At 34.7% G+C, this 18,631-nt stretch overlaps 2 protein-coding genes across 4 annotated transcripts in view; both read right to left on the reverse strand.

Annotated features, from left to right (window-relative positions):
* Nucleotides 1-2,418: 2,418 nt before the first annotated feature.
* On the reverse strand, nucleotides 2,419-14,698 carry LOC105196123 (protein kinase C). Of its 2 annotated transcripts, XM_011161882.3 has the most exons (10): nucleotides 13,392-14,698; nucleotides 10,098-10,155; nucleotides 9,825-10,035; nucleotides 9,007-9,038; nucleotides 8,244-8,314; nucleotides 7,793-7,961; nucleotides 7,002-7,712; nucleotides 6,330-6,925; nucleotides 6,096-6,244; nucleotides 2,419-3,625 (listed from the first exon to the last, which is right to left on the reverse strand). In XM_011161882.3, the coding sequence occupies exons 1-10, from the start codon at nucleotides 13,737-13,739 to the stop codon at nucleotides 3,619-3,621; spliced, it is 2,352 nt and encodes a 783-aa protein (XP_011160184.1). In that variant the 5' UTR covers nucleotides 13,740-14,698; the 3' UTR covers nucleotides 2,419-3,618. The 2 variants fall into 2 exon arrangements, with proteins under 2 accessions (XP_011160184.1, XP_011160183.1); XM_011161881.3 differs by having other exon boundaries at nucleotides 2,446-6,244.
* A 942-nt stretch (nucleotides 14,699-15,640) lies between these two features.
* The window catches only part of LOC105196122 (neurogenic locus notch homolog protein 1), a 28,482-nt gene continuing 25,491 nt past the window's right edge, over nucleotides 15,641-18,631 (reverse strand). For both annotated transcript variants that reach the window (XM_026139549.2, XM_026139548.2), the window contains exons 8-9: nucleotides 17,427-17,884; nucleotides 15,641-16,956 (exon numbers count right to left, since the gene is read on the reverse strand). In XM_026139549.2, the coding sequence (XP_025995334.2) occupies nucleotides 16,789-16,956; nucleotides 17,427-17,884 (626 nt within the window). In that variant the 3' untranslated portion in view covers nucleotides 15,641-16,788. The remainder of the gene's footprint in view (nucleotides 16,957-17,426; nucleotides 17,885-18,631) is intronic.

Consider the following 18,631-nt stretch of genomic DNA (forward strand, 5'->3'; position numbering starts at 1 on the left):
CAGTCATACTCACATCAACAATCACTCTCATTTCCGCGTGCAAGTCGGTGAGTCTTTTTAATAACTTCTGTTATTATAAAGTACACAGGCACCGACGGCAAGAGTGATCGCTTGACGTTTATCAAAGCTAAGCTGATGCTGATTATTAACGCTGATTATTTACAGATTCTCTCTCAAAACGCGTCTCTTTTTCTCTTCAAATTGATTTTATCCGACACCGTGCATCACACACAGGCATAAGACGATATACAGAGCTCCACATTGCACGCGCTCCTCTTATTTTTTCAGACCCAGAATAAAATCTAAGATTCATTCGAGTTCAGCGACATTAATCCCTATTTATTTCCCTTATCTCGGCTAATATCAAGATCGTTGAACTAAAATAAAACTTAAGGATTTTAATGTAGGTCTGAAGAAACAAAAAGGACATCATTCTATAATGCAATTGTATTATATAACATATATATATGTTATATATACGTTTTATATATATACACATATATATGTATATATATCCTTATATCTTAAAAAGGTACCATCATCGGTAGTCACGAGATCCTATTCACTTGAAACGCTGAAAATATGAGTAGATCATTATACGACACCAATTTCGAGTCATTGTGTTATAATGAAAAAAAAAAGGAAAAGAAAAACGTGACTAATGTGAAGACAATGATCTATTTTAATTATGAAAAACGAGATGTCAAAGTGAGTCGCTGAATATCCGATTTAAATTTTTTCGAAACTGGATTTAGTCCACTTGTATTTTCAGTGTTTCATCTAATCTCTATATTGCAACAATATTAATTCTTTCTTGTTTAGCATTTTTCTTGCATTACAATTTATATCATCCTTTTTGTTAATACGCTATTTGGATATACGTACAACAATATTACATTTACATATATATATATCATATATACAATATATATCATATATATATATCAATCATACATTTATATATACATACAACAATATTACATCAACTGACATTAAAATCAAATCCATTGCATTGCAATGGCATCAAATCTACGCACTGCACCTGCCCTCAATCGTTTCGGGCTACATGACGTTTGTCACTACAAACGTAATACATAAGTTCTGTCACTTTGGTTCTCTAAATAGAATATGACGCAGGTGCCCGGTAGATGATGCAGGAAAATAGCGATGACCTGCGTAACAGCAGATCATTTTCTTTGTGCATTAAACGAGTGACTAGTTATTACAAAAATCTCACAGCGAAATACTCGCAGATTGGGAAATCGAGTTGCAGAGCACTATCGTCGGAAACAGTTCTGTTAATTATCGAGTCAGATAGCCATACTTCCCGACGATAGTTCTCCCTCGCAAGTACAAATTGCGTTAACTGTAAAAAAAAGAAACTACAAAAAAATTAAGCATCACCTAGACGATAAATTCCGTCTTAATGTAAAAATCTTAACGACGAATTTGACGTTTAATTAACAGCTGCGAAGACGGTCGGCACGCGTGTATAACGCAACCATTAATTAAACGAATGCCGGCTCTATACAAAAGGAGTACAAATCGGTAAGTAATCTGACCTATCATAACAGGAAAGTTATAAATATATGGAATTGGAGGGACGTCGATTTAACCGTACACAGTAAGTAACGTTTTGATAAAAATCTCTGAATAAAAACTCACACGCGACTTTGGAAATACTTTTCTAAACTAAAAAACACGCCGTATCTTACACTCGCGAGAAAATTAATGGAAGAGTGCGATGCCGTCGCGCGAACGATATAACTTAAAAGAAGGAAGCAGGCAAATAAACTAACGCACCCGTTCCCGCGGTCCTCGATGACCGTCGAAGACGAGAAGTTAGAATACCACCTCACTTGGCTTTCACAGAATCACTGCGTCGCTCGAACGGACAACAATTCGGTTTCGGGTGTTCTCGAAGAGAGAGCTTATCACAAGGTGTACTGAGATCCGAAAGGAATTTTGACGTTTACGTCGGAGTCGATTTTGTCGAAGTCGATTTTGTCGAATCGATGTGCTAAGGACGGCAATTGTTGTGTTCTTTCGTAGATCCGTTCGGCGATCGTCGAGGTAACGCGACACGAGCGATATGATCGCGATAATAAATATGTATGTATATACATACATACATACATATATACATATATATATATATATATATATATATATATATATATATATATATATGTATGTATGTATGTATATGTACGTATGTATGTATGTATGTATGTATATCGTTATGAGAAACGAGAGGACCGATACGCCGAAATAGACATCCGATAACACTCGATATAAATCTAACAGGAAAGGTCGCGCCATACGACCCTCCTCACTGCTTTTTTCTTTTTTGCCAGGTTTAATGCACGTACATTATAATCCTAGACATAACAATATAATTATACGATATAGCTGTAATTTTCTCTCGAAATAACGTACAAGACCGTCTTTAATGCTTTGTTTTTTTTTCTTCTTCTTAAAGCGTAGGCCGGACTAACCCGTTTCTCTCGCTCTCTTCTCTTTAGACTTTGACTCATCCGCCGCAACACGAATCCTCAGACCAGATCCGTTCCGTAAATCTCCATTCTGACTAGATTCATAGTAAATACACCACACGCCGACGAAGCTTCATAGGCATGGCAAGAGAATACGAGTTCGGTAATCACATCTGAAGGTGTTACGAATACGAGGAGACATGACCAAACTTTTTTCGCCTTCGTCAGGTACTTTTACATCGAGATAGTCCCTATATATCGTATTGACGGGTCGAAGAATAGTGCGTACATGTCGATGAAGCTTCATAGACTTAGTGAAAAAATATGAGCATAAGTAATCATGTTTGATGACACCGAGAATACGAAGAGACGCGAGCTAACGGTCGTCTTGCGCCTTCATCAGGTACTTTTTACATCGAGATAGATTTTTTTCTATCGCGTCGACGGGCCGAAGAAGGATGCGCGTACGTCGACGAAACTTCATAAATAGTTTCTTTTTAGCGAATATAGACTCAAAAATTATGTTCGACGATGTCAAGAATACGAAGAGATGCGAGCTATCGATCGTCTTATGTCTTCGTCAGGTACTTTTACACATCGAGATAGTTCTCTATCGCGTCGACGGGCCGAAGAAGATAGATGGGTCACAAGGGGACAAGAAAAAACGCCGATAAATATAAGGAGACGTGCAATTAGCGGCCGTAATCGGATTACGATCGTTGGTGACGAGGAGACACCGTAGCGCGAATCAATATACACGGTGTCTCCGTGTGTTTGATTCGTAGGAACACTACGGTGAGGATGTATAGCAGGGAGGTATACACATGGAAGTACACGGAGAAGAAAAGTATCGACAGTCTCCATCGGAAGTTAATACTCCTGGCGCTCAGAACGTTACAATTTGCTGGTCAACGCCCGATCGCAAACGACAGCAAGACGCACGATCAACGAATGTGTCACGGGCTCCCTTCCCTCACATCACCCTCTTACTTCGAAGGCGCAAAGAATTCCCATTCTCGTACAAGCTCTCGAAAGGCGCGTCGGTATCGTGAGGATCCGGGTGTCCGGGAAACAAGGGTAAGTGCTCCTTACAGTCCCGCTTGCGCTCTCTTATTTTGCAGGCCTAAGATCTGCGAAGGACATAAAAATGTACGTTTATACAATGACGATATCATAAAGTCGAGTCGCACTTGTGCCGTCGCCGATGACGGCAAGACACCGGGGCTCGCTGTGTCCCGGTTTTCGTTTTTGTCATCAGGAGAAAGGTGCGCGCCAAAAAGCGTCCTAATATAACGCATGCTCCCGATATTGCTATCGATTTTGCTCTCGTTTCGTTAATTATTATAATTAAATACTAAAAATTCCCTTTTTCAACATTCATTACGTTTCTCTATCAATCTATTGTCTACGACATTGAAGTTTGGATATATTATGTCCCTCGCTTCTCTTTATTCACCTGCTCCAGCCCAAACACGTCTCTAAGTAGGTGTCTTTAAACAGATTTACAGTCTACGACTTCGCGACGCATCGTTTTGAAATGAGTTGTTAACGAATTACAATTTGTTTCGAAACGAAGCATTGGAGAGTTCCAGACAAAGGTCTTAGGTCGAGCAAAAGCAACAAGTTCATCTAAGCATCGAAATCGCTTAGATGCATTTGTTTCTATAAAGATATCAACCTCGCTCGCGAGATTGCATTTGATAATAGCCGTGAGAATTACAAATGCAAATTTAGAACTTGTCCGTTGCGAGTTTTCCTATTTTAAATGAAGTATCTTTTAAATTATGATCGTCCTTCTCGCTTGTTCCACGCTTTGTTAAAATCAATTAGATATATACAAACGTACATATATACACATATTGATTATGGGAATAATTAAAAGATAATTATTTAGTACATGTACTAAAAGTGGAACGTTTCATGATGTTACCTATCATCCGTACGCAAAGAATTATTAAAAATAATTAAAAGGAGATTTACCGCAATGAATCTAATCGTAATCTTTTCTCTTACTCCCTGCAATTCGTAAAATCTCGTGCCGCTTTCTCTTGATAGTGATGATAGATGGCCGAATTAAAATTATATTGCAGTATATTTACTCTTCTCTCTCTTCAATGCATCAGATTTCATCACGCGTGATTTATCCTATAATTCTCTATGTTTCTATTTCTATGTTTCGGTCTATCTCTTATTTCATTTTGGTTAGGTTTCGTAGCAATAATATTGCTAGTGCCTAGCCTCTCACATGTATACATCCTTCATTTATATCATTCATTATCGTCAATTATATATAATATCCAATTATTATTATCATTATGGTTGCTATCTTATATGGATATATAGACAGACATAATATCGATTATATATATTCACATATTTTGATTGGAAACAGGCATATCATGGTTTCATTATACTCATCCTACATTTTTTTTGTAAATAATTGTTTTAATCACTTATTTCATTTGGTTTTAGGCTTTATAACAGCAGTATTGTTGGTGCCTTGCTTTATACATGTACTCTTTCATTTATATATATCATCTATTATATATAATATCCAATTTTGTATGTATATAATACAGTTCCTATTATTAGTATTACTTTATAGATATATATATAGACAGATACGATACAGATTATAAATATCTTCATATACTTTGATTGGAAACAGGCGTATCATATTTCATCACATACAGCTCACCCTAAGATTTTCAGAAATCATTTCATAAATTGTTTTAAATCTCTCATTTTGGTTAGGCTTCACAGCAGCAGTATTGCTTGTGCCTTGCTTTTTATACTCTCATTTATATTATCTATTATGTATAATATTCAGTTGCATGTATACAATACAACTATTATATTATTGTTATATGAATATATAGACAGATATGATATAAATTATTTATCTTCATATACTTTAATTTGAAATATAGGCGTGTCATATTTTCATTTCAACTCATCGTATAATTTTCATAAATCAATGTTTCAATATCTTATTTCATTTTGGTTAGGCAGCAGTATTGCTAACGCCTTGTCTTTTGCATGTTCATCGTCCATATTTGTATATATCGTCTATTATACATAACATCCAATGGCATGTATGTAATAAAACTACTGTTGATGAATAGACACAGATATTATTGGAGAGAGAAAGGGGGGTGGGAGAGAGAAGAGATGCAGATTGCATATTTTCATATATGTACTTTGATTAAAAATTGGTATTAAGACCTACTTAAAAGATCAAGAAAAAGTCCACAATTCTCTTTAAATACGAAATAACACGTGCATTCGCCTGATATATATCATATTTTATTTGATCTCTAAATTGAATAGTTTTTTTTTACTAATCTCGATTTTGTTAGCATTTTGATTGCTATTAATGTGTCTCGATTGGTCAAAAAAACTTCCTTTTTTGCGACAGATAGAATCATTTCCGTCAAATTATCAAAGGAGATCTCGAACAGTTTTAAAAATGCCTAATTCACACTTAACATGATAGTGAATGAGCTAAACAAAGCAATGCGTCAAACGAGAAGGATGATATTACAATAAAACCGAAGTTTTTTTAAACCGGAACTCATCGTCTTTTATTGCGTAGTATACCTGAATGGATTGAAGTCCCTATTTACTATGGAGAAACCACGAAACTCTTCTTGATTAATGTCGCTCAATTTATCCGCACTCTCCGGCGTCAACACGGGATCCTCCTTCGTGAATTCCGTATCAAAGTTCAAGGCATCTTTTTCATTTTTCTGAAAATTATAAAGAGCAATTGCGTTACACAATTGATCACAATTTACTATTTATTAATCAGAGTAACAAAGCAACAAAACTCACAATTTTAGGTCTGATTGGAGGTTTTATTTTACGCGCTTCGAGAGCTTCCCAATCTAGGTATTTAAAAAACGGGTGGACCCTTATGGCACTTTCGCCACCGTCGGCTGCAACACAACCTAATCGCTTGGCAGGATTCTTGGTCATAAAGGCTTTTAAAACGGACTCCGCTTCCGGAGAAACCCACCCTGGAAACACTAAGTCGTCCCGTAAAATCGATTCGAACAAATCGTCCTCGTTCTCGGCCTCGAAAGGTGGTTGTCCAGCCACCATCTCGTATAATAAAACACCGAGAGCCCACCAATCAACACTAGCACCATACGGCAACTCTTGGAGTATCTCGGGAGCTATATAGTCCGGCGTGCCGCAAAACGTCGATGTTGTCGATTCTCCCTCGATTATATTCTCTTTACACATTCCGAAATCCGCCAATTTACAATGTCCTTCTGCATCGAGCAGTATGTTGTCCAGTTTCAGATCACGGTATATAATGTGATTTCTATGCAAGAACTGAAGCGCGAGTATCACCTCTGCCGCATAAAAACGTGCCCTTGGTTCGTCAAACTTTCGAGCCTTCTGAATATGGAACATCAGATCACCTGGAACAAGAAAGACACGCTAATACAACATCCAGATAAATAGAAATATTTTATTCTAAAATAACGATTTGTATACCTCCTTTGACGTATTCCATAACGAAAAAAAGTCGATCAGCCGTTTGGAAACAACTGTGGATGGCTGTCAGGAAAGGATGTCTCGCTGCGAGGGTCAAAATCCTCTTTTCCGTCATCGTGCAGTCCACGTCGTCGTCTTGAATAATGACACTCTTCTTCAGAATTTTCACGGCATAAATCTCATCGGGACTGGCTTTCCGCTCGACTAACATTACTTTACCAAAACTGCCTTTACCAAGAACTTTAATAAAATTAAAGTCATCTAAACTGAATTTTTTTAAATCGCTGTTCCTATCGTCATCTTTGGCATAATATGACATGTCTTTTAGACTTGACTGTGAACTGCCCATATCGTCTGACTGTTCTTCCGTCAATTCGTCTGTTAGATCATCCGACAGATCATCTCTTTTGGACCCTTTTCTTGACTCGTCTCCCGGTTTTCCCTCTTTTATCGTTTTTTCTTTTTGTCCTTTTTTTTGCCCTTTTTTCATTCCCTTTTTATCCTTTTTAAAGTTTTTGTCGTCGTCGTCTTCCCCTCTTTCTGCAATCGTAGGTGTTTGCGGGCGTGAAGATACTCTAATTTTTGGAGCTTTCGATTGCTTGTTTGCACAGAAATTTATCGTTTTTAGAATTTCGCTCATAGCTTTGGTATTGAGACCGCAACTATTTGGAACGTTCTTTTGACATCGTTTATGAACATTCATATTACAAGCTGAATGAAAAGAAATACAATATAATTTAATAAGTTTACAAAAATTTTAATAAAAAGAAATATATAAATGTTTACATTACCTTCACATTGTAAGCCTTGCTTAAACAAACCGTACAGTAAGGATCCACAGTGATCACAAAACGTAAATCTTTTGTAATTATGAAGAGCAAAACGGTGAGGAACGTCTATATTGAAACGTGCTATTTCTTGGGTAGCTTGGATCGCCTCTGCTCCTCCGGTTGCATTACCCTAAGTGAATCATTTGAAAAAAATCACAAATTTAGAGAACAGGATCAATGAAAGTAATGAAATCTAATAGAATAAAACTAAGACTAATAATATAAAGATTTAATTTATCAATTGATTTATCAATCATAAAATTACTCGTAGATAGTTAACTGGAGATTAGAAAATGCAGTGACATGTTCAGAAATAGAATGTTTAATAGAATATCAATAATCTTGATAATATCAATGTCATAATTATTTGTAATATTTCTATAATGTCACATCACTGTAGAGATAAACATACCTCATCTTTCATTCCTGGGCATTTGGTTATTACCAACATATGACATCTTTTGTGGACTACGCAAGTGCATACTGAAACAGCAACATGTAAAGTTGCCCTTATAAAAATGCTCACTTTTCAGAGACATAACGCCAAATACAGCACGTCCAAAGCTAGCTGCATGCATGATAAGACGCATCTAAGAAATTATAATAAGCAGAAATAAAATTGTGATTCACTTAATGTTATTATTGACATTGGCAATTGGGAGGTTTTGATATTAAAAATGTTACCAAGTTCTAAAATGGCATATTCATAAAATTATATCGAAGAGCAACATGCAATAAACCCAATGGATTATTTGGCCACAGATGTGAATTGTATCAAAGCAAAAAAAAAAATAAAATCAGGAGACTCAACCATTAAGAACAAAAATCCTTAAGTGACTAATGTAGCCATAAGTACTGAAATATTTTCATGAAGCAGATTAATCCTAGAGCGACCAAGTGTACTGACTGCAATGAGGTAGAAAGTGCATGAACTGATGCGACAGTTATGAGGCGCTACAGTAGTTAGGAATGAAGCGTCAAAGAGGTAAGCTGGTTAAATCAATTGATTAAGAGTCTTAATCGTGATTTTTCTCATTGTTAAATCACACGCACACACTCGTAATTACACATCCACACATACCCACACATACACACATACACATTCATACATATAGGGTGCGGCAAAGCGGATACATAACTATAATCTGTTAATAACGGTGTATGTGTCTTCTCACCTTGACACTGATAGCCCTGCTTGCCCAAGCCCCTGAAATATAACAGACAAAACACGTCACATCGTATCCTCATAATCCCTCTTAAGACACATACGTTTGCCTTCTTCACTCATGCTTAGTCATCGTCTATGCTAGATTCCTTGATTTTTAGATGATAAAGGACTTGTGCGATGAGAAAGATTTGAAAATCACTTCATAGATCCTAGCCAATATTTAACCTCCTATTTTACAAATTGGTTATTGTTTATTTAATAATATTGCCAATTGGAATGATGTTTTGCAAATATCCCCAACACCTAGATCTCGAAATAGATTCAGCAAATAAGGCACGTGCTCTTGTAAAAACCCAAGCATGCAGCCCATTTGAAACCGAGAAATTTGTCCCAAATAGCATTTGAAATATACCCTGGTCATAGCAATACCAAGCTGGCGCTTTTTCTAATCTGCATCCGATTCTCCTAAGTTAAAATTATTCTTTGTAATAATTCATTCTTCAATATCAACCATTGTTAATTACACACTAACCAATAAATCTCTTCTGAGCATTACTAATCTAATGAGGAAGGACCAAATACCCAATACATGCAATCCTGCATTTTGCAAAATTTCCAATCAATTAATTCGATGTGCACTAAATTTTGACAGACATCTGTAAATATAGTCACGGGTGAAAATATACATCAGTTCAAGCATGCTTCCGTTTACCAAGTATTTCGAGATAGCACGCACTCGGCTATCAAAGATAGCGTCAAGAAGTGTTTGTACGTAGATTCTTAAGCGATGAGAAGCGATGTTTTTTTTCGCACGGACATACATACCAAATAAAGTCACGACAGTGCGAACAAAATGTCGGTTGCCTCAAAAAGGTAGCCATGAATTTGTGCCCATTCACTTGATGAATTCTCCGTCGCATCGCTCTCCGACGATTCAGGGCCTGTTTTTTCTCCTTAAATTCATGCCGGTCCTTCTTGCCTTTAACACGACTGTGTTCCCCACCACTATACTCTCCATAGAAACTTGGTTGTCGAACTAAAATATTAAATCAAGTTAATGAATCACGTATACTTATGAAATATTGAGATTTTTCTTACTTGGATCATTCCACATGTCTACTTTTAGTCGCAACCTTCCCTGAGGTTCTAGTTCAACCTGTAACAGTTTTTATTGTCAGTTAGTCTTAAAATGAAATGTACTGTATTTTCATACGTACAGTCTATTACACTAGATTTCTTAGATTTAGTTGAATATTATTGTGTATAATTCTAATAAAAATGCGTATTTTTTATAATTTTTTTTAGAAAAAGGCCAGACGTCAGTTATAAAGTTAAAACTTATGTTTGCACAATAATTTGAGAAACAAGTAGATAATAGTTCCTTAAATTAATTTCACTATACTTTTGTATACTTTCAAATTTAATTAATAAAATATTTCTTTTTTAGAATTAACACTTTGTTCTAATATAAAAAAAAGATTGCTGTATATTCATGTTAACATAATTATGATACATTATTAATGTATATTATTATGATTTATAATTTCATTAATTCTAATAACAAATAATATATGATTAAAAACTAAGTGTTTATCCAACATATTCACATTTTTTATAAATGAGAAAAATAATTTTTACTAATCATTTTTATTTGTAAAAAATATATCAAGCGTGACTGTTGTCGATAAATTGGCTGCTTGTAGAATAAATCTATTGTATCAGTTTTTATCAATAGAATATAATGGAGTTTTCTGCGACAAAAAGCTCTTTTACACTTTATTTATTTCGTTGGAAAACAAAGTAAATGTTCAATAAAAAAATAAAAAATAAAAAAAAAGAAATCTATAATTGCCAAACTTGATTTTCTAATAATAAAGCATAACGCTATTTCAATATTTTAAAATTATTCATTTACTGATTAAATTATATTATTTTGATATTAGCATAACAATATAATATAAATGTTCCCAATATGACGTTTCCAAAATAGTTGTCTAATAAATATCCGATGTTCTGAATTAAATGTAAAATAATTCTTTTATTGTTATAAAAATTTAGATAAAGCACTGTTTCTTCATTTAATTTTTTGAATGAGATTAACAAAAGATATTGCCTAAATTAAAAATCGATTTTCCTCAATATTTTGCATATATAAACACACTAGATAATATCAATAAATAGTTTATGAGATATTTAATAATTTACAAAATGTTTCATTTACTAATTATACTTTGATATCAATTTTAAATATTTTATAAAATACAATAATTTTTTAAACCCATTAATTTTAATATTTTTATGTACAAGATAATGAAATATAAAAATAAACATAAAACACATTTATGTAAAAGAATAAATTTACATCTTGACATCTTTTTTTAATCGAGTCTCATTTGCTAAAAAAATTATGCAAAAAAGCATTCTCTAAATTTTTTGCAAGAAAGTAGACTTGATTCAGAAACACTACGGTATGCCTTTCAGATGATTATTTTAAGACATTGTGTGACTAATGTTTTGACATGAAGAAAACATATAATTACTTTTGAAAGAAAGCATACAATACTTGCAATGTGCTATAACATATTTCGCTTTTAATTAAAGCAATTATGTAATTTCTTTGCACAATTTATCTTATTCTATTCTATACATTAAAATATTTAGAAAAAAATATAAAAAAATGAATATTTCATGAGATATTCATATTTAATGTTAAAATATATCAGAATAATCTCATAAAACTAATATTATACTTAATTAACCTTATTTAAGTTCTTCTATAAGCATGATAGTAGGAGTCAAATTATATGAGAAAAGAATTGTATAGTTCCATTAAACAAAAAAAGAGAGAAACAAACATGGCTAATTTTGAAATCATTACAAAGAAAGAGTATTTTCCATTATATATTGAAGTAACTCTACTTCATTAAAATCTCAATATCTAATAAAAGATTATGTTTTAAATATTATTTTTCAAGAAGCAGCTTTCTTCAGATTAAAGAGATATTATTCATCAACATGTCATTAAAATAAATGTAGAAACTATAAAACATGCGTGACACATGTACCATACACAATTTAAAATTTTGTTGAAAACTGATTTAATGTACTTATACAATAAATAAAATAAATAAAAGCATTTATACATTGTTTTTCTTAAAAGTTTTGTACGAAGCAAGATATTATTGTAAAGTGCATCGTTTACATTTATACTTGTATAAAAAATAATTACATATCAACAATATATTTGAACTGTCACTTGACAAGTAACATAAATTATTTTTTGTTAAAATTGAAATATTTAAAAGAAATTGTGCATCTACTTTCCTTGATTCTGTATTCCTTAATATCTCAATTTCAATAAATACTAATTTATATTGTTTTTCAAATAATCAATTCATTTTCTTCACATAAAATTAACTTAAAAACAATTATTCTTATTCTTGAATATAATATTTGACCTATATCCAGATAAACAAGTTATATGTAGTTTGTTTACTTGGTTGCACCAGTACTAGTAATCCTGCTTACAGTAATGCAAACAAAGTGAAGACAATTCACTCAAATTGTATCAAACTCAAGACTCATTTAAACTCATGTTGTATGAGTTTATTATATATTTGATATAGTATATATACATATATATATATGTGTGTGTGTGTGTGTGTGTGTGTGTGTGTGTGTGTTGTGTATTGGTTTGATTGTTGTTCACTTGATTGTATCATTAATAGCGATTACACTACAACTCTGTTTTCTTGTCCAAATTATATCCTACCAACAACAATACAAATAAAGAAAGAGAACGAACTTAGGTTGTATTAAATCCGATATGTATTTGATTTTTATCAATTTAAATATTGTTTGTTTACATGGTAGCAATAGCGATACCAATTCTGCTTTTATCTAAATTATATTCTGCGTACACAATACAAACGGAGTAAGAGAAGACAACTAACTTAAGATACCAATCATGTAACTTTATTACTAGAGTAGAAACGTAAAAAGTAGAAATCTTTATTAAAGTTAATAAAAAAATTTTTCACTTTTCATGTTTTCATCCTAGGAAAAGTTACATAATTGGTATCCAGATAGTGTTAACGCAATATTAAATCCAAAACAATTAACTCAGATTATATATCTTTCACTTATACTGACTTGGATGTAGTTTGTTTACTTGGTTGCACCAGTGATAACGATAACACTGAGATCCTACTCTTTTGTCCAGATTATATCTTGTCTACAGCAATGCAAACGAAGAAGTGTGGGGGGAGAGAATCGACTCAGATCATATCAATATTAACCTGCTAGCACACACGCGTGCAGCACGCGCGTGGTGAAGACGTATACATTTAAACTCATAAGTAGAGGATCAAGAACACAGATGGGCAAACTCACCCAGAAATCGTTGATCCCTTCGTACAGGTTTTTAACGAGTTCCGTGAATGGGATGTTGCAATTGGCAATGAAGTAATCCGGCGGCAGTACCGCGTCGTGGAAGATCGTGAGACCCAGAAAGACCGCCTGCTGCACCTCGTGGATGAAGGACTCATTCCATATCGGATCCGAGGTTTTCAGCTTGGTGGTCGTGCGGGCCAGGTGAAGCTCGTCGACGTCCAGCTGCACGTACGGGTCGAGCGTGGGCTCCTCCTTCTCCTTCCAGAACTTCCGCTGCTTGTCGGTCGCGCGTAGCTTTCTCGCTTCACAGATTTCGATCTTCATCTTGCCCGAGAACATCGTGAACATCCTTATCACGACGAAGGAAACACCCCGGACGAGAGCGGACGTCGTACGACCGCAGAGGCAGAGACGAGCGGGAAACGCGACGCGGCGACGCGCTCTCTCTTTCTCCTCCCCCTCACTCCTTTCTCTCTCTCTCTCTCTGTCCTCTGCTCGACCGTCGCGGACGGACAGGTATCACCTCTCGTGGGGTACGCGCTTATATAGAAAATCGCGCCCACGCTTTTACCCTACTACTCTCTCCGCGTCTCAATCCATCCCTCTGTCCCTCTTTCTCATTTCTCTTCGTGTCTCTCTCCCGCCTCCGCTGTGTGTGTGTGTCAAGCGCTCTCCTACGCCTATGCCTCCACCTCCTCCTCCACCCCGTCGTCGTCCTCACTCTTTCCTCCTCCGCCACGGGCACTAACGAACGCGGTGCAATTATGAACACTCCGCTGGGCGCTTGCCTTGCGTGCATAACAGGCACCAGCAGCGCGGCCCGTTCGCCGCCTTCGTTGCTGATCGCGACACGACACTCACGACAGTACGACGACGGTATGATGATGACGATGACGATGACGACGGCGATAAAGACGTGACGAGGACGACGGCGACCGCGGGACACGAGTACAGGGCCTGCCCTCGTCTTCTTCTTGTACCCCTGACACCCATCGGGCTTTCCTCTCGTCCCCCGCGTGTGTCCCTTCGCACCCCCTACACACCTGTCCCTGGCTCGAGAAAATCGGCGACACGTAAATCGGCGAACCGCGCGCGCACGCGACGTTTCCCGCACTAACGACGACCGCCGCCGAACGACGTAGACGACGGCGTATCCATGGGTCGTGAGACGTACGGCTCTTCGCTGCCTGTTCTAGGCTGCCTTGCGCCGACCCGAACGGAATCGAGGACCGCTCGATTGCTCATTTACGTTCCACACTAACGAACATCGACCGCATTCCAGGCCTACCTCGGACGGCTCCGGGCGCCCAGCGCTGCGCGCTGCGTTCACGGAGGAGTCTGTTCGGTTTTCACGTTTTGCGCGATTGCGCTTGACGTTCGTGTCTCGTGGCTCGTGGCAGAACTTGGACTTTGTGCGGTTTCTTCAGATTTCTCGAGATTTTCTTTAATTGCAGTATAAATATATAGCAAAAATAAAATGTAGAAGCACAGTACAGTATGACTGAATATTAAAATAATTATAATTATGTTAAAAGAAATTTTATATTAAAATATAAACAAACAGTGGAAGACAACTATTCGCGCGAATTTTTAATCAATTTCGCCGTCGGTAAAGACGAAACTTGTCGATAAAAATTTTATTATTAAGCACAAAAAAGTTTTAGCTATAAATTAATTAATTGGTATATAAGTTTCCGATTGTTTAATATAATTAAGAAAACAATTATCTTGGGTGAAGAGGTAAAACTATAAATAAGAATTTTTTATATAAATTTTTTGAATTTTTATGTTAATTTATGATTTTCAGAATTTTTCAAAATTTTTGTATAATTTTATAACATTTTAGAAAAATTCTCAGATTTTTTATACAAATCTTGGAATATTTTGAAATTCACATTATTTTGAAATTCACATTATGAAAAATTGTAAGATTATTCTTTCTCTAAACATTGTCCCAAAAAAATTCCTACAAAAATTCTGAGAAAAATTTTCACCAGGATGTGAACTAAAAAAATTACATATTTATTTTTCTGATATTGCTGATATTTCATTTTGTAATGAAAAAGAAATATAATTAATATTTTGAACCAAGCGTGTAAAATGTTTCCATTTTAATTTTTAACGAGAATAGAAGGTATAAAGATGAGAAATCATGCTTCTAAAATAAAATATCTTTTTGCAGCATTTCTCAATTTTACTTATCTTAATATAGTAGACGGAAATGGAATTTGTAGTTTGTGGGAACAATCTTATTGTTGGAAAACAGGAGAATTCCGATCTTTATTTGTCTATATAAATAATCGAACACAGTATAAATCTATAAATATAATAATCTATTTACAATCGTGTGGATGTATTAACGTAACGACGTTCTACATCTCGGGATTTTCGGATAGAGGACAACCTTGCGTTAATGACTTCCACATCAAAGAGGTAATGAAGACAAGTACCAATGAAAAATAATAAAATCAGTTCCCATACCTAGATCCTCGACGATCAAACTAATGTCCATCGGTAAACTCGTCGTTCGCGAGTAAATGTTTCCGATTTCGCAAAAGGATCATTATTTTATGCTTTAGAGAAATTTAACGAATTATGTTTATATTATATTTTTGAGCTTGTACTGTATCAAAGTTGCGTAAGTGAATTTACAAGAATTTATAAATTTACGTTATACAAATAAATCTTAATAGTTGTCTACATAGAATCTAATCTATAAAATTAATTAACACTGGATCCAAAAGTGTCGCTTGCGATGCATTCGTTTGATCGTCAAGTCTATGGACCATAATGATAAATCTCGTGAGGACAATAAATTATACGGCGAGATTGACAGTGAGACATACATGACATTGGTTTGACTATGATGTATGCTATATGCCGTGTACGACATTAATTTGCGTTTCCAGCTGCACTGATGATTCTTGAGTCTCTGTTTATTAATAACCGTTGTCGAGACTGACAATTGACTACAAATTTGGCTACGTAATATAAGATCGTTAAGAATATTCCAAGTCGTAAAAGAATAAATATGTTACTAATTATTATATTTTACGAATCTTTTCCTTTTCGAAAATAAAGAGCCGCGTTAAGAAATTTTTTTTTTCTACAGCTCCAAAATATATTTTTATAAAAAATTATCTCCTTACAGGTTATATTATCTGTCCTGTATATTAAAAAAAAAATTATATAGAAATAGTAAAAAAGGTGTAAAAAATAAATTACCGTGCAATTATTATCTTCGGAAACGCATGTGCTTCGAAGGATTTTGACTGACGTGTCTCTTTACACCCATTATACTCCATAAATCGCTACTATGAGTACTCCTGGAAAAAAAGATTTAAGAATCACTATCGTACAAAGTGGAAATTATCTATGTAAAAAGCATTGATTCGTTTTATGCTCCGATGATGGTGTCCGATGTATGAATATTCTCTAGCTGTGCCGCAGTCTCCTTTTCTTTCTCATTCTGCTCCGATCCTGATATCACGTAAACCGGTTGTTGACTGTAAGCGAGAAAGTGTTGATCCATGGGAAATGCCTTCGTCGGATCCTTTAGCTTCATCTGCAACAAATTTATTTAGAGAATTCAAAGATGTTCTATAGATATTCGGATGTTCGTAAAATGTTTACAGACATTTATAGAACGTTTTGTGCTATCTAGAGTTAAATAGAACTCAGATTAAAATAATTATATATATTGCTAGACATAGGATGTAAATATACATAGATATTTCATATTTACTCCAAAAAGAACGGTTTTACTAAAGTATCTAAAAATTTAGCATAGACTGATGCAGAGATATGAAAATAACTTTGTTAGACCATCAAAATAATTATAAAGAACGTTCAAGTATGATGAATAATGCTATAAAAAGTTTGACATTCTAGCAATCAGTTTAAGCGTCCTACATGATTATTTTGATGATCTAACAAAATTATTTTCAGACCTAGCTAAATTTTTAGATATTTTAGTAAAATCGTTCTTTCCATGTGGACTTAATATCTTAAACAAAATTTTTGACGAGTGTCTACCTTCTTGCGATACAGCATCAGCAGAATGACAAGACTGCTAATAACGAAGGCGCTACTCGCCGCGAGCACGATCGTGGCAGTTTGATAGTACGGCGTTTCCATTTGCGTGAGAATCTCACGTTGTTCCAACGCGACCATCCGACTCTGTGTTACAACAGGTGTGGAGCGATGTGTGAAGCGCGAGGTCGTCGCGTCTGCGGACGAGCCCAGCATGGACAGCTTCTGGATTCGCGTGAGTTCTTCCAAGTGGAACGCCACGTCCACCTTGTTCGCACCGACAATCTCGAAGCTCAAGATCGCCGAATCCTGATTGATCTCCACTCGCACGTTTTTCCGAAGCCTCGCGCCGAGTTCGTGCAGAAAATTTTCGGCCTCCCGGGTGAATCGCGTCTCGTCGGTCGCCAGAAATCGACCGGGAAAACGCAATGTCACATCAACAGCATCAACTGGAGTGGGCACTAATTAATATAACATATTATAATTAAGTTGCGCCTTTGTAATGCAGCATTGTGATTGAAAATTGTTTCATTAAAATTTATGATTGAGGATTTTAACAAAACGCGTGTATGCATGTAACTAATTATCTTTTTTTTCTATATTATATTTTTTATTCCATATTTTAATCATAGAAAACCGTAATACAGGAGTGATTTAGAATCAAGTTAATTTTTTCTTTTTTAATTAAATTAAGTTAAAGTTAATATCATAAAATTAATTTAGTTGCGTTAAAAGTTATATGAGCAAAAAGCTATTATATATACCCAGTTAAAAGTTGCGTTAAAATTAAATTAACTTAAATTAAATTAAAAGTTAATTTGAAAAACTTCATTTATATTAAATTAGAATATAACTCTTATATAACTTTTTTATAGTTATTTTAGATAACTACACAACCATAATGTCGATCATTAAATAAATTTAATATTTTATTTGTAAATTAATTTTACATGAAACAAAGAAATATTTTAAGACATAAAAAGTGTCAAAGATATATATTGTTTTCTTTATCAGAATGCATTTTCTTCTTTTACAATTTTTTTTACATAGATAAATTTTTAACTTACGAAAAAAATAAATTAAAGTTTAAAGTTAAGTTGTGTTTTAAAAATAATTCTCATTGATATTAAACATTAATTGTTTGAAAACAAAGTTAAAATTTATTAACGTTTTAACTTTGTTGTTTAACTTTTAACTTTTTAACGAGT

Source organism: Solenopsis invicta, chromosome 4, assembly GCF_016802725.1.
Source record: "Solenopsis invicta isolate M01_SB chromosome 4, UNIL_Sinv_3.0, whole genome shotgun sequence".
In the NCBI taxonomy this organism is placed as follows: Eukaryota; Metazoa; Arthropoda; class Insecta; order Hymenoptera; family Formicidae; genus Solenopsis; species Solenopsis invicta.